The sequence below is a fragment of the Leptonychotes weddellii genome, chromosome 13 (assembly GCF_054177405.1).
Source record: "Leptonychotes weddellii isolate Sample4059 chromosome 13, ASM5417740v2, whole genome shotgun sequence".
In the NCBI taxonomy this organism is placed as follows: Eukaryota; Metazoa; Chordata; class Mammalia; order Carnivora; family Phocidae; genus Leptonychotes; species Leptonychotes weddellii.
Genome location: NC_138381.1, coordinates 59,540,860 through 59,553,827, shown reverse-complemented (window position 1 = coordinate 59,553,827; position 12,968 = coordinate 59,540,860). Strand labels below are relative to the sequence as shown.

The 12,968-nt window shown below is 37.4% G+C and overlaps 1 protein-coding gene across 1 annotated transcript; it reads left to right on the top strand.

Annotated features, from left to right (window-relative positions):
* The first annotated feature begins 3,278 nt into the window (after nucleotides 1-3,278).
* Nucleotides 3,279-12,049, top strand: ZNF280B (zinc finger protein 280B). Its single transcript, XM_081801743.1, has one exon. It carries the CDS (start codon nucleotides 7,254-7,256, stop codon nucleotides 8,886-8,888), a length of 1,635 nt encoding a protein of 544 aa, XP_081657869.1. The 5' UTR covers nucleotides 3,279-7,253; the 3' UTR covers nucleotides 8,889-12,049.
* The last annotated feature ends 919 nt before the right edge of the window (nucleotides 12,050-12,968 follow it).

Genomic DNA, 12,968 nt, shown 5'->3' with positions numbered 1-12,968 from the left:
AAAAAAAAATTCTATGCCTTTATCTATTCTGGATATTTCCTGTAGATGAAATCATACAATATGTGAACTTTTCTGTCTGACTTCTTTCACTTTGCATGTTTTTAGAGTTTATTCAGGTTGTAGCATGTATCAATACTTCATTCCACTTTTTAAAAATTAAGTTAATTATTTTTATTGAGGTATAATTGACCTATAACATTATATTAGTTTCAGGTATACAGCATGATTTGGTATTTATATAAATTGTGAAATGCCCACAATAAGTATAGTTAACATCTGTCACCATACATAATTTTTTTGGTCTTGTGATGAGAACTTTTAAGATCTCTCCTAGCAACTTTCAAATATGCAGTACAGTATTATTTACTATAGTCACCATGTTGTGCATTACATCTCCATGACTTATTTATTTTATAACTGGAAGTTTGTACCTTCTGATCCCCTTTATCCATTTTACCCCTCTCCCTTGCCTCTGCAATCACCAGTCTGTTTTCCTTATCTATGAGCTTATTGTTGTTTATGATTCCACATATCAGTGAGATCATACAATATTTGTCTCTCTCTGTTTGACTTATTTCACTTAGCATAATGCCCTCAGGTCCATCATGTTGCAAATGGCAAGATTTCATTTTTTTTTTTTAAACTTTTTTTTTTTTAAGATTTTATTTATTTATTTGACAGAGACAGACATAGCGAGAGAGGGAACACAAGCAGGGGGAGTGGGAGAGGGAGAAGCAGGCCTCCCACCAAGCAGGGAGCCCGATGCGGGGCTCAATCCCAGGACCCTGGGACCATGACCTGAGCCGAAGGCAGATGCTTAATGACTGAGCCACCCAGGCGCCCCAAGATTTCATATTTTTTATAGCTGAATAGTATTCCATTGTTTGTATATACCACATTTTCTTTATCCACCAATCAGTGGACACTTAGGTTGTTTCTATATCTTGGCTATTATAAATAATGCAGCAGTGAACACAGAGGAGCCTTTATTCCCTTTATGGTTGAATAATATTCCAGTGTTTGTATATACTACAATTTGTTTTCTCATCCACTGATGGATATTTGTATTATTTTCACCATAAGGTTCTTGTGAATCATGTTACTATAAACAAGCATGTACTTTACATGTACTTGTCTGAGTACCTGCTTTCAGTTCTATCAGGCAATACCTAGAAGTGGACTTGTGGGGTCATATGATAATTCAATGTTTAACTTTTTGAGGAACTGCCATAATGTTTTCCACAGAAATCCTCTGTTTTTTGCAAACCTTTGGTTAATTTCTGGGATGAAAACTTGATTTTGACAATTTTTGCTGTTGTTCTCTTTGCTTTTATGAAGGAGGGAATATTTGTAGTTTCATATTTCACCATTCCCTATGACCTTTTGCTGGCATTTAACAAATTAACATTGTCCTTTTTTTTTTGTAAGTCATCTTTTTTGTGGTTCTCTGCAGCCCCTCTTTAAATCATTCACCAGTCACCTGATACTTCCAAACCCTCTCTAAACACTTGGTCTTAGAGAAAGAACTTGCTTCTGAACTGATAGGCCACTTTTAGGTTGAACTGCCACCCTGCTCATCTCTAGTTTGTGGATTCTTCTAAGATCCTGCTCTTGGGAGGAAAGGAAGGACAAGGGAAAATGGCTGAAAGTGACTGACCGTAGTCATTCTCCTGAGTCCCAGGATTGCAGGGTTCTCACATTTGCTGTAATAGTACACTTCAGTGGCTCCCAGACTTGAAAAAATTGCCTGTTCCTCAGGTTTGAACATTTCCTACTTCTTCCCTCAGCCCACTTTCCTTTGTTAAATTTATTTCTAACTCCTAGATAATCGTTTTCCTTTCACATATATTTAAGATTTATGTGCCAGGGCTGCTCTAGGAATTTGGGAGAAACCAATGAACAAAACAGACAAAAACAAACAAAACAAGCTAAAAAATGAAACAGAATTTCTCCAGTGGAAAGAACTGACAGTCCAGTGGAGAAGAAAGGTATATAATATAATATAACATTATACACACACACACACACACACATATATATATATACATATATTTGTATATACATGTAATACATTCTTTGGTGATACAGAAGGTGATGTTATGAAATTAGGAAGAATATAATAGATCAGGGTCATAGGATCGAATGTTGGGTAGGTAGGAGTGTTGTAATTGTAGATCGGGTGATCAGAGCAAGTCTTGTTCGCCATGGAGATATCTGGGAGACAAGAATTTCAGGCAGAGCCTAAAGGGAACAACAGGGAAGCCACTGTGGCTGGATTGCAGGGAATGAGTGTTAGAATAATGGAAAAAGAAGTCAGAGAGGTAGCAAGAGTGAAAATAGGTAGTGAGGGTCTATAAATTGTTAATTTTTCTTAGTCCAATCTACAGAAATAATCCTGTCGTTTGATAAAGAAAAACCTTGGTTTAATAGTTGTTCCCTTTTTAGACTCCCAGGCTAGATTAGACCCCATTTTTACACTCCTCTACCATTCTGAGCTTATTTATGAACAAATATTTATTAAAAAAATATTTATGAAAACATTATTTTAGTTTTTCTTAGTTGTCCTAAAGTGGAATATACATGTTTAATGTAGTTTTAAGGATCCTGTGAAGGTTCTCATTTCTCCCAAGGATATGTTCAATGGGCATTAAATTTTAAGGTAGCAAATGTAAGAAGAGTAGTGGGAAAGAGATATGAGTGCTATGGATGGGGAAAGAGTGAGGGGAAGGGATGGGAATTCGAAGGAGTGGTAGTGGGGTGAAGAGTGAGGATAGGTATCAAAGGAGTCCTGTTAGCTTAATCTCAGGAAGCTACTCAAGAAAGACTGATGCCTGAAAAAAAGGTGGTGTGTAGCTATAACAAAGACCCATGGAGAGGGCCATTGTTTAAATGCATAGGAATAACCTGGGAGATGAATTATCACCCACTGCCATCTCAGCTATCTTTGGCATGAAATCTTCTCATTAACTCCTTCCACAGCCCTTGGCAGCTTTGTTGATGGGGGATATGAAGTGGTTTTGAGGATTAACTCCTTAGATCTAGTAGGTCTTTGGCATGTCCAACTTCATGACCCTAAGTATCTTAAGATTCTGGTAAATTGGGCGCCTGGGTGGCTCAGTTGGTTAAGCGACTGCCTTCGGCTCAGGTCATGATCCTGGAGTCCTGGGATCGAGTCCCACATCGGGCTCCCTGCTCAGCGGGGAGTCTGCTTCTCCCTCTGACCCTATCCCCTCTCATGCTATTTCTTTCTCTCTCTCTCTCTCAAATAAAAAAAAAAAAAAAAGATTCTGGTAAATTGTAGAAAATAAAGGTACCAGAAGAGAAGTGATAAGAAAATTCCCGTGGTCTAATATTATTTTTCTAAATGAACTCATTCATTACTTATTCACTTTGGGTTTGATTTTTTCCTTTTTTTCACCTTGAATAATTGGTTGGATGGAAAGTTAATTGGTACGGTCAACAGCTATAAAATCCTACCAAGATCATTTGGGTGAAAAATCTGACAATGTTCTTGCGACCCAGTTTATTTTTTATTTTTTTAAACAGCAGAATTTGTTCTCATAGTTTTAGAGGCTGGAAAATTCAAGATCAAGGTGCTGGCTGATTTGCTTGCTTCCTCCTGGCTTGAAGACCTTCTCACTGTGTCTTCACATAGTGGGTGGGAGACAGAGAAGAAGCAAACTCTCGGATATCTCTTCTTGGTACTAATCCCATCATGAGGACCCCACCCTCATGAACTTATCTAAACCTAATTAGATGGGAACCCAAAGTTCCAGCTCCAAATACTATCACATTGGGGGTTAGGGCTTCAACATACGAAGTTTGGAAGGACACAGTTTGGTCCATAGCATAATATAAAATGTATTCTCTAAAATTGGAGGAGTCATTTAACATGTAGGAATAGTGGAGTGATATAATTACAGGAGTGTTTTAAGATTCATCTAGTGATGGTATGCAGTTGGTGATACTTTGAAGGACAGAGAGACAAGACAATTTGGAGCCTAGTGCAGATGTACAAACATGAAGTAACTGGTGGACTCAAACTTAGAAATTGAGGGAGGAGCTTTAATAGGAATGGAAATGAAAGGTAGTTAGAATGACTAATGCTCTAAAAAGTTATTTAGAACCACTTATAACTTTCTTTGAATAATGTGATGGAGGTTGGGGGAGATTTGAACAGTTTTTATAAAATACAAGGAGATTAAAATTGAATCCAGCGAGACTCTGATCCTTAGAGACTAAGCAATTAATAGCACCATCACCAGAATTTAGACATGCAGTAAGTTAGAGTTCTAGTGGAAAGAACATAGAACTAGAATTCAGGAATCGTGAACTTTAGTGCTAACTCTGTCTCCAGACTTTACATGTAAATTTAGGTGAATCATAAATTTTTCTAGGCTTGAAAAGTTTATCCTCAGATAATTCTGATGATCATATTAGTTGTCAAATTAGATTTTATTCTATTTTTTATTTAAAATTTTTATTTTTTAACTTCAAGTTTTAAATTTCATTCTGATTTTTATGATATCAGGGAGAATGTTAATAATTTCAATTTAGAATTATTTCTTGAGAGAGGATATTAGAGCATCATATAGAATTACCTAGAAGATAGTAACTAGAAATGTGGACGGTGATACTCAGGAGGTTAGATTAGGATAGAAGTTCTCCCATAGAACATTTTTGATGCACATGTAGGGGATTTCTACTAGCATCTCATAAGTAGAGGTCAGGGATACTGCTACCCATCCTAAATGCACCCAACAGCCCCCACAACAAAGAATTATCTGGTCCAGACATGTTAGTGGTACTTATGTTGGGAAACAGTGGACTAGGTGGCATCATGCTGGAGTTAGATGATTGAAATTGTAGAGAGACAGACCAAACCAATTTCGGTGACTCTAAAGAGCAGTGTTTTCAGATGTGCCTTATATGCTTTCTTGCATTGCATATCTCCTAATTATGTACTTGATCTTAATTTTAAGGTTGTAAATCACTATTCATGACACTAGACTGTAAGCTTCATGCATTCACCACTTTCTACTTAGTACTTGTGTTTAGTGTCATACCAGTGTTGGGCAAGCAAAATATAGTTGTGGAACAAGTGACGAAAATAATAAATTTTTCTGCTTAATATTCTATTTCTTTTTTGACTTCTAAGTTGGTACACACATCTCAGGATTAAATATCTATGTGTTCCAAAATGATATGCTGATGTGCTAATTAAATTAATGGGAGGTACATGGCACATATTAGATGCCAGTTTAATTTTTATAGATGGGGTTTGAAGGGTCTACATTGGGCTGCAATGAATTCTAACATTAGGTTTTCAGAAACTGGTGAGTTATGATCCAGAGTTTAAAGTACCTACATCTTGCTAGCCTAAAACCGATGTTTTTCAAACCACTAGTAGTGAGCCATTGATGAGTCATAATTGATTTTGTAGGTCATGGTCAATGTAAGAAAAATGAAATAGAAAATATTAGAATAAGCATCCCATGTAGTAAAGCAATTGCTATTTATATGTTTGTGTAGTGAGACTCCATATACATTGTTTTCTGTTTGTTTGTTTTTACTATGGGTTGTGATAAAAAATGTTTGTGAAAAGCTAGCAGCTTTCAGTCCTTCACAGGCCTACAGAGTATCTGACATGGACAAGGTTCTAAGAGTAAATCATAGAAAATGTGGAATTAATGGAGTACAGTCTATTCTACAAATAAAGGTTCTGATTAATGAAAGTTACTGTTAATTCATTTAACAAATCCTCCCATATTGTGCCAGGCACTGTTCTTTGTGCTGAGGATACAACAATCAACAAAAGATAATCTCTGTCCTTTGGAGTTTACATTTTACTCGATGGACGGTAGAAAAGAATCAAGATAGATAAAGTTTATAATGTTTTAGGTGGTGATAAGGACTTGAAGGTGAGGGGAAGGGAAGAGAGATTGGGAATGTGAATTAGCAGTTGGTTGGAGTATTTGAGAAGCTCTTTGGGAAGACTTGCAACAGAAGTCTGAAGATGGTGAGGATTCAGCCATGCAGGTATCTGGATGATGAGCATTCATATTAGAAGGACAGCAAATACAGGGCCCTAAACAAGGTAAAATATTTAATGTGTTCAAGAAATAGCAAGGCGGTTAGTGTGGTTAGAGTGAGGTGGATAGGGGAGAGGAGTAGGACATAACTGCAGGGCAGTATGTAGGCTTGGAAGCATGGTCTTACAGGCATTGGAGCTATTTGAAGCACTTGGCCTTTTACTGAGTAAACTAGAAAGCTGTTGGTGGGTTTTGAGCTGAGCAGTGATAGAATGTGATTTGACAGAATTACTTTGCCTGCTATGTGGAAAAGAGACTGAGGTGGGCTGAGGGAGGAAATTCTGTTGGGTTTAAGTTCAGTGGGGAAGTTAGGATTGGAGGGAGAAATTTAGGAGACATCAGTGAATGGACTGTAATTAAAGTCTTGAGTTGGGATGTGAGATTATCAAGAGAGTTTGTTCCCAATTTGCTAGGCATGGGTTAAGCATTTGACATTGAATTATGCTATTTGTTGACAGTGGGTAGGTACTCTTACTCTGTTCTTTGAATTTGACACTTCTTTTCTATATTAATATTACGAAATTAGTATGTATGAATCAATTAGTATATATACATTTACTATAAAATTTTCTGTAATTCAGCTACAAAATAAGGTACCATTGAATTGTTGGTGCTTTTTAAAAAAGAGCTGTTACCTTAAGTCTAAGAAATAAGAACTTTTGCCTTTAAGATAAAACACATTTAAAAGTTTTAAACTTGCCAAAGAAGATGCAGCTGGTTTGTGGCTGACTTAGAATTCCAGCTTAATCTTATCTGACTCCAAAGCCCATGTTTCTAAACACTGCCCAATGATACCTTTGTAAAATAACATATCCTTTACATATGATTTCACCTAGTGATTAGTTATTAGTGTTTCCCTCTTTTTTTAATAGAAGAAATCATAATCAGCTTAAGGCAAAGCTATGATTCTAGAGTTGCACAGACTTATAATAATAGCAGAATTTAAAGCTGTCATTTATCCTCTATGAGTTTTAGTGTCCTTATCTTATAAAATAAGGGTGTTTATAACTACTGTAGAGTTTTGGAGAGAATTAAATAAGATAATGCATTTTTCCATACTTACTGATGTATAGTGTGTTTGTACTTAGGTGGCAGTTTATATAAAGAAAGCACTGGGACTGTGGCCACACCTTCAAGAATAAAAAAAAAAAAAATTAGAAAATGGAACAGCCATGTATATTATGTGAGGAAGAACAAGAGCTTGAACCACAGCAGAACATAGAAGAAACCAAAAAAGTAGATGATGAAGATGCTGAGCTGATCTTTGTTGGGGTGGAACATGTAAATGACGATGCTGAGCTGATCTTTGTTGGGGTGACTTCAAATTCAAAACCAGTTGTTTCAAATATTTTGAACAGAGTCACCCCAGGTTCATGTTCAAGGAGAAAAAAGTATGGTCACCTCAGAAAAGGTACTACTCACAAATTTCAGCCTATAAGTCATGTGACCCCTATATCAGAAGCAGTGACTGCCTTGCCAGTTTCTGAATCTGAATCAAGATCAACAGATAGTCCCATTATTATTGAGCCTTTGTCTAAACCTGATTATAAAAATAATTCACCACAAGTTGTGCCTAATAGCTCTTCAGAGTTATGTTCTCCTTTGATTACATTCACAAGTTCATTACAGCATCCAGTAGGAGCAGCACTTTCTGTAGGAGGTATGAATAAAAGTCCTTGCATATCAAAGCAACTTTCCCCTGCTGAAGTAAATGACATAAATCCCAAAAGGCCTAAACTCAGTGATGGAATCATAGAGGGACATGCTTCAGCTTTGTCCCCTTCAGGTATCTTTCATACAATGACTTCGCAGCAAAGCACATTCTCAAACAGTGTTCATACCTCATTAAGCCATGTTCAGAATGGAGCACCTTTTCCAACAGCTTTTCCAAAGGACAGTGTCCATTTTGAGCCTATAAATGCTATTAAGGAAAATAGACCGGCAAAAACAGACTTTTTGAGTCTAGCAAGTCAAAACCAGATTGTTGATCCCAAGAAAGGAAGTCTGGTCATATTACTTCGTGACTTTTATTATGGGCAACATAAAGGAGACGGTCAGCCAGAACAGAAGACTCACACAACTTTTAAATGCCTCAGCTGCTTGAAAGTTCTAAAAAATGTCAAGTTTATGAATCACATGAAGCACCATTTGGAACTTGAGAAGCAGAGGGGTGACAGCTGGGAAAGCCACACCACCTGCCAGCACTGCCACCGACAGTTTCCCACTCCCTTCCAGCTGCAGTGTCACATTGAAAGTGTACACACCACCCAGGAGCCTTCTGCTGTCTGTAAAATTTGTGAATTGTCATTCAAAACAGATCAGGTTCTCTTACAGCACATGAAGGACAATCATAAGCCTGGCGAAATGCCCTATGTGTGCCAGGTTTGCAATTACAGATCGTCAGCCTTTGCTGATGTAGAAACACATTTCAGAAAATGCCATGAAAACACTAAGAATTTGCTCTGTCCATTCTGTCTCAAAATTTTCAAAACTGCAACACCATACATGTGTCATTATAGGGGACACTGGGAAAAGAGTGTTCACCAGTGTTCCAAATGCCGGCTACAGTTTTTAACTTTTAAGGAGAAAATGGAGCACAAGACTCAGTGTCATCAAATGTTTAAGAAGCCTAAGCAACTAGAGGGATTGCCTCCTGAAACAAAGGTTGTTATTCAAGTGTCACTGGGACCTCTTCAACCAGGATCAGTGGAAGTAGCATCCATTACTGTGAGCACATCTGATTCTGAACCATCACCCCCCAGGTCTAAAAGTAGAATTTCAAAAAAACCTCGTTAATTCTAGTTTCAGTAAATCTAAAGCAGGTATTTCAATCAAAGTCAAAAACCCCATAAAAAAAAAACAACAAAAACCATACACTATTCAATAGCATCAAAAATAGTGAAACCAATGAGTCATTTATGAATTTCTTTTTAAATTCATGAAATACAGTATTGTCTGATCGGAATTTTGAAATGTTATTTAAAAATTTGCTACCTGGTGTTCATGTACTGTATCTGGCTTAACACATAAAAGATGTTTTGTGTATGTATGTGTGTGAGACAAAAAAGTGGAAACCTATTTATTATTTTGATATTTCATGTTACTTGTAAGTTTGAAAGCTCTCATTTCTGTGTATAGAATCTATATATAGAGTTTTTTTTAAGTACTTAATTTTATCTTCAACTTTTTCCATGCCTTGAAGATTTCAGTATTCACTCTAGTCAGACTTGAATGGCTTTGTTACATTATGGTCCCATTTGCTGCTGAGCTCCCAGAAGTGTCTGTCTTGTGCTCGTCTAAAGTAATCTGACCCTGAGATCCTGAGTGTGGAGAAGTTGAGGGACAAGGTGTGGCATGAATGGGAACCAGAAACTGGGAGGTTAGTCAGTGGAGAGCAGTGGCTTCTTATTCTGGTTGAGGGCTCACACACACACACACACACACACACACACGCGTGCGCGCGCTCTCTCACACTCACTCTTACTCTGGTTGAGGGCTCACACACACACACACACACGCTCTCTCACACTCACTCACTCACTCACTGTAGTCTTGGAGCCCAGGCAGAAGGACCACTGTCTCAGAGTAACTTTTCCTAGCACAAGAAGATCCAAGGAAGCAAAACCATTAAAATAAAATGCTTGGTATTTTGGCAAGGGACTCCTGCAGACATGAAATAATCACTGTACCATTGGCTTCAGATGGAAAAGCAGGGGTAATGAATAGAATGGGGCCTGGTGCCAGTGGTCCTCCTGTTGAGTGATCCAAAGAAGAATTCAGTTTGTTCCCTTCCCTCTCCCTTTTGGCTGGCCTTTGGTCAGAACGAATTAGCTGTATACCTCTAAGTCACATCAGTAAAGCAAGTAAAATTTCTCAAGGGAAAGAAGCCCTGACGTCCATAGTTTGAACTGCACTGGACCCACAGTTTGAACTGAAAAGGGCCAAACAAATGGTATCTCTCCAGTTCAAGGACTAGGCTAAATTTAGCTCTCTTACTATTAAACTGGAATGGGGGTTGTCCAAGAATAGTAGGTACAGTGGATAAAAGCAGCCCATGGTGACTTAGTAGAATTAAACCCCTTATAGGGCTTTTCTTTATATTTTTCCATGTACATATATCTTAGCCCAGTTGAACATGTGAAATTTGCAATTTTGTTTCTTGCCTTAGACATGAATGTATTACAGTTAACAGTTACTCTGTTGTGTGTATAGTTTCCCTTATCAAACTAGTTGAGTTTAAAGTCGTCCTTGACACACTCCGATGTGTAAGAAATGTCCCATTTATTTCATTAGATATTAGGTCTTAGAGTTATTGTCCTTCAACTAATCTATCCAACTGTCTAATCCTTGACTATACTGTTGGGGGGAACCTTTTCCCCTTGCCATTTCCAAGGACTCTCACATAACAGGAGTGCTCTCTGAGTATTGGTTCCTGAACATCACCCGTGGCTGTTTCTATGGGTTCCCAGGATTGAGTCTCCTGGGTATTTTCTAGTGCCATCCCTTCTTTTTCCACCTTGACTCAAGTACCTAGAAGCCTCTGTACATGACTTAAGGAAACTAGGATGCTGTCCATAGACCTGAGCAAGGAGAAATGTCTCCTGTATTCCCTTGCTTTCTCCTCTTCTTTAACGGTACCTTATCTCTCCCCACTTCTTTCTTCCCTCCTCAATCTCGTTAAATTCCCTACGCTTTCACAGAAAGCTGGGAAGTGATAGTCATCAGGGGCTTAGCATCCCTTATAGAATTGGGAAGGAGGACAGATAACAAGGTAGCTGTGAGTTTATTGTCTATGGTTTAAAGAATTTCCTGAGTGTAGATTCTATTGTATTTATTTGCTCAATGCTTGATTGATTGATTTGCACTTTGAACATTTTACTAGGCCTTTTTATTAGTTTGCTTGGGCCAAGGCACTTTGTTAATATTTTAGCCTGAGCCTATTTCTTTAGGTGGAGTGTGTGTGTGTGTGTGTGTGTGTATGTGTGTATGTATGTATGTATGCACACACTTGTTTTAGTCTCAGGTGGAAACTTGTATATAAATAGATATGCAGACTTTTGCATACTTATCTCCCTTATTCTGTTCCTGTAACAGAAATTCTGTTTTGAAAACAGTAAAAATATGAAATATTTTAGTTCTGTCTTTTTGTGGTTGCTTGGTATTATCAACACTGTTAACTGTTGTTTGCTGTTTAACTGAAGTATGACCCTAAGGAGTACAAATTGTTATTTATTGCCAACTACAGGTTCTGGTGATATGGCCCCTGTCTACCTCCTCTTGCTTTTCCTTTCCCTGCCATGCTACTCAACCATTTTCCCCACTGGTGCACTATTTTTGACACACTGGCCTTGCTTTTCTTTAAGCAAATCACATTTCTTCCTGTTCCAAAGACTTCGCAATTGCTCTTCTCTTAGAATGCTTTTCTCCTAGGCCTGCATGGCTTGCTACCTCGCTTAATTGTTTGATACTTCCTTTAGTTTGTTGAGCTTCACCAATGTTCTTAAAAGATACTGACAATGAAATCTCCATCCTCCTTCTTACCACTCCCCCTTTTAAAGGCACTTTAAGCCTCCCCACTCTCTTTTACCTCTCCAATCTGGTTAAATTTCCTAGGTTTTCACAAAAAGCTGGGAAGATAATCATCAAAAGCTTTGCTTTTCTTAGAATTGAGCTAGCTTGAGTCAATTTCCGTGCCTGTAACCAAAAGAAACTGAATATAGTGAGTTCAGTTTTTTCAGGAGCTTTCTCTGTTTTTCTATTGATATCTCTATATTTTTTTAACGCAATGTCACTTTGTTTTGTTTACAAATATATTGAATATCTGTCAAGATTACTATTTTGTTATTGACCTTTGTGAATTTCCATGTCTATTTTGCTTGCTTGTTCTTTCAGATGAAATTTATTATTTTGTTAATGTTGCCAAAAATTGTAAGTAAAATAGCAATTGTAATAAAATGTTGTTTTGAAAAAAACCTTTTTGTTTTATTATCTTTTCACCAGTAAAGTTTAAGTTAATTTTTATTTGGTACCACTATGTGGATTCTTTGCCTTCCTGCCAGTTGTGTTTATTTTTAATCATATTGCATTGGCCAAAATTTCAAAACAGTGAGATGTAAATGAGCTTTTCTGTTCTTGGTTTTAGTGAGAATGCTTTACCATTAAAGGTAATGCTCATATTGTTTAATGAATTTCTGCCTTTAGAATTTTTAAAGAAAATTGCTTAGTTTTATTGGATAATTTACGTCTGTTGAGAGTCATTTACATTTTCTTTACTTCCTAAAGTTATGCTCAGCCTGATTCACGACTTTTCTATTAGAAACCTTCCTCTCTCTTTTTTTTTTTTTTAACATTTTATTTATTTGAGAGAGAGAGTGAGCAAGAGAGAGAGCCCAAGTGGTAGGGGAAGAGGCAGAGAGACAAGCAGACTCCGCACTGAGCAGGGAGCCAGGCACAGGGCTGGTCCCAGGACCCTGAGATCATGACCTGAGCCAAAGGCAGATGCTTAACCGACGGAGCCATCCAGGCATCCTGAAACCTTCCTCTCCTGAGGTAATATTTCCACTTCTTCTACTCAGAATCTCATTCCTTTTCTCACTTTTAATTTTGAAATGGATTTCCTTTTCCCTTCATTAGATTTGCCACAGTTTTATCAATGTTTCTGATTTCCTTTTTCCAAGGAGCAACCCTTGATTTATTATCTCAACTAATTCTGTTTTCTCTATTTTTGTCTTGATTCATTATATACCTCTATTTTCTTTAGGATTGGTTTTTTTTTTTATAAAGACCTTTTATTTTAAAAGTTTTATTTTTTTGGGCTCCTGGGTGGCTCAGTCGTTAAGTGTCTGCCTTTGGCTCAGGTCATGATCCTGGGGTCCT

Bases quoted from the DNA above. Each gene is read 5' to 3' on its own strand.
- ZNF280B (XM_081801743.1), top strand. From the start codon at position 7,254: ATGGAACAGCCATGTATATTATGTGAGGAAGAACAAGAGCTTGAACCA.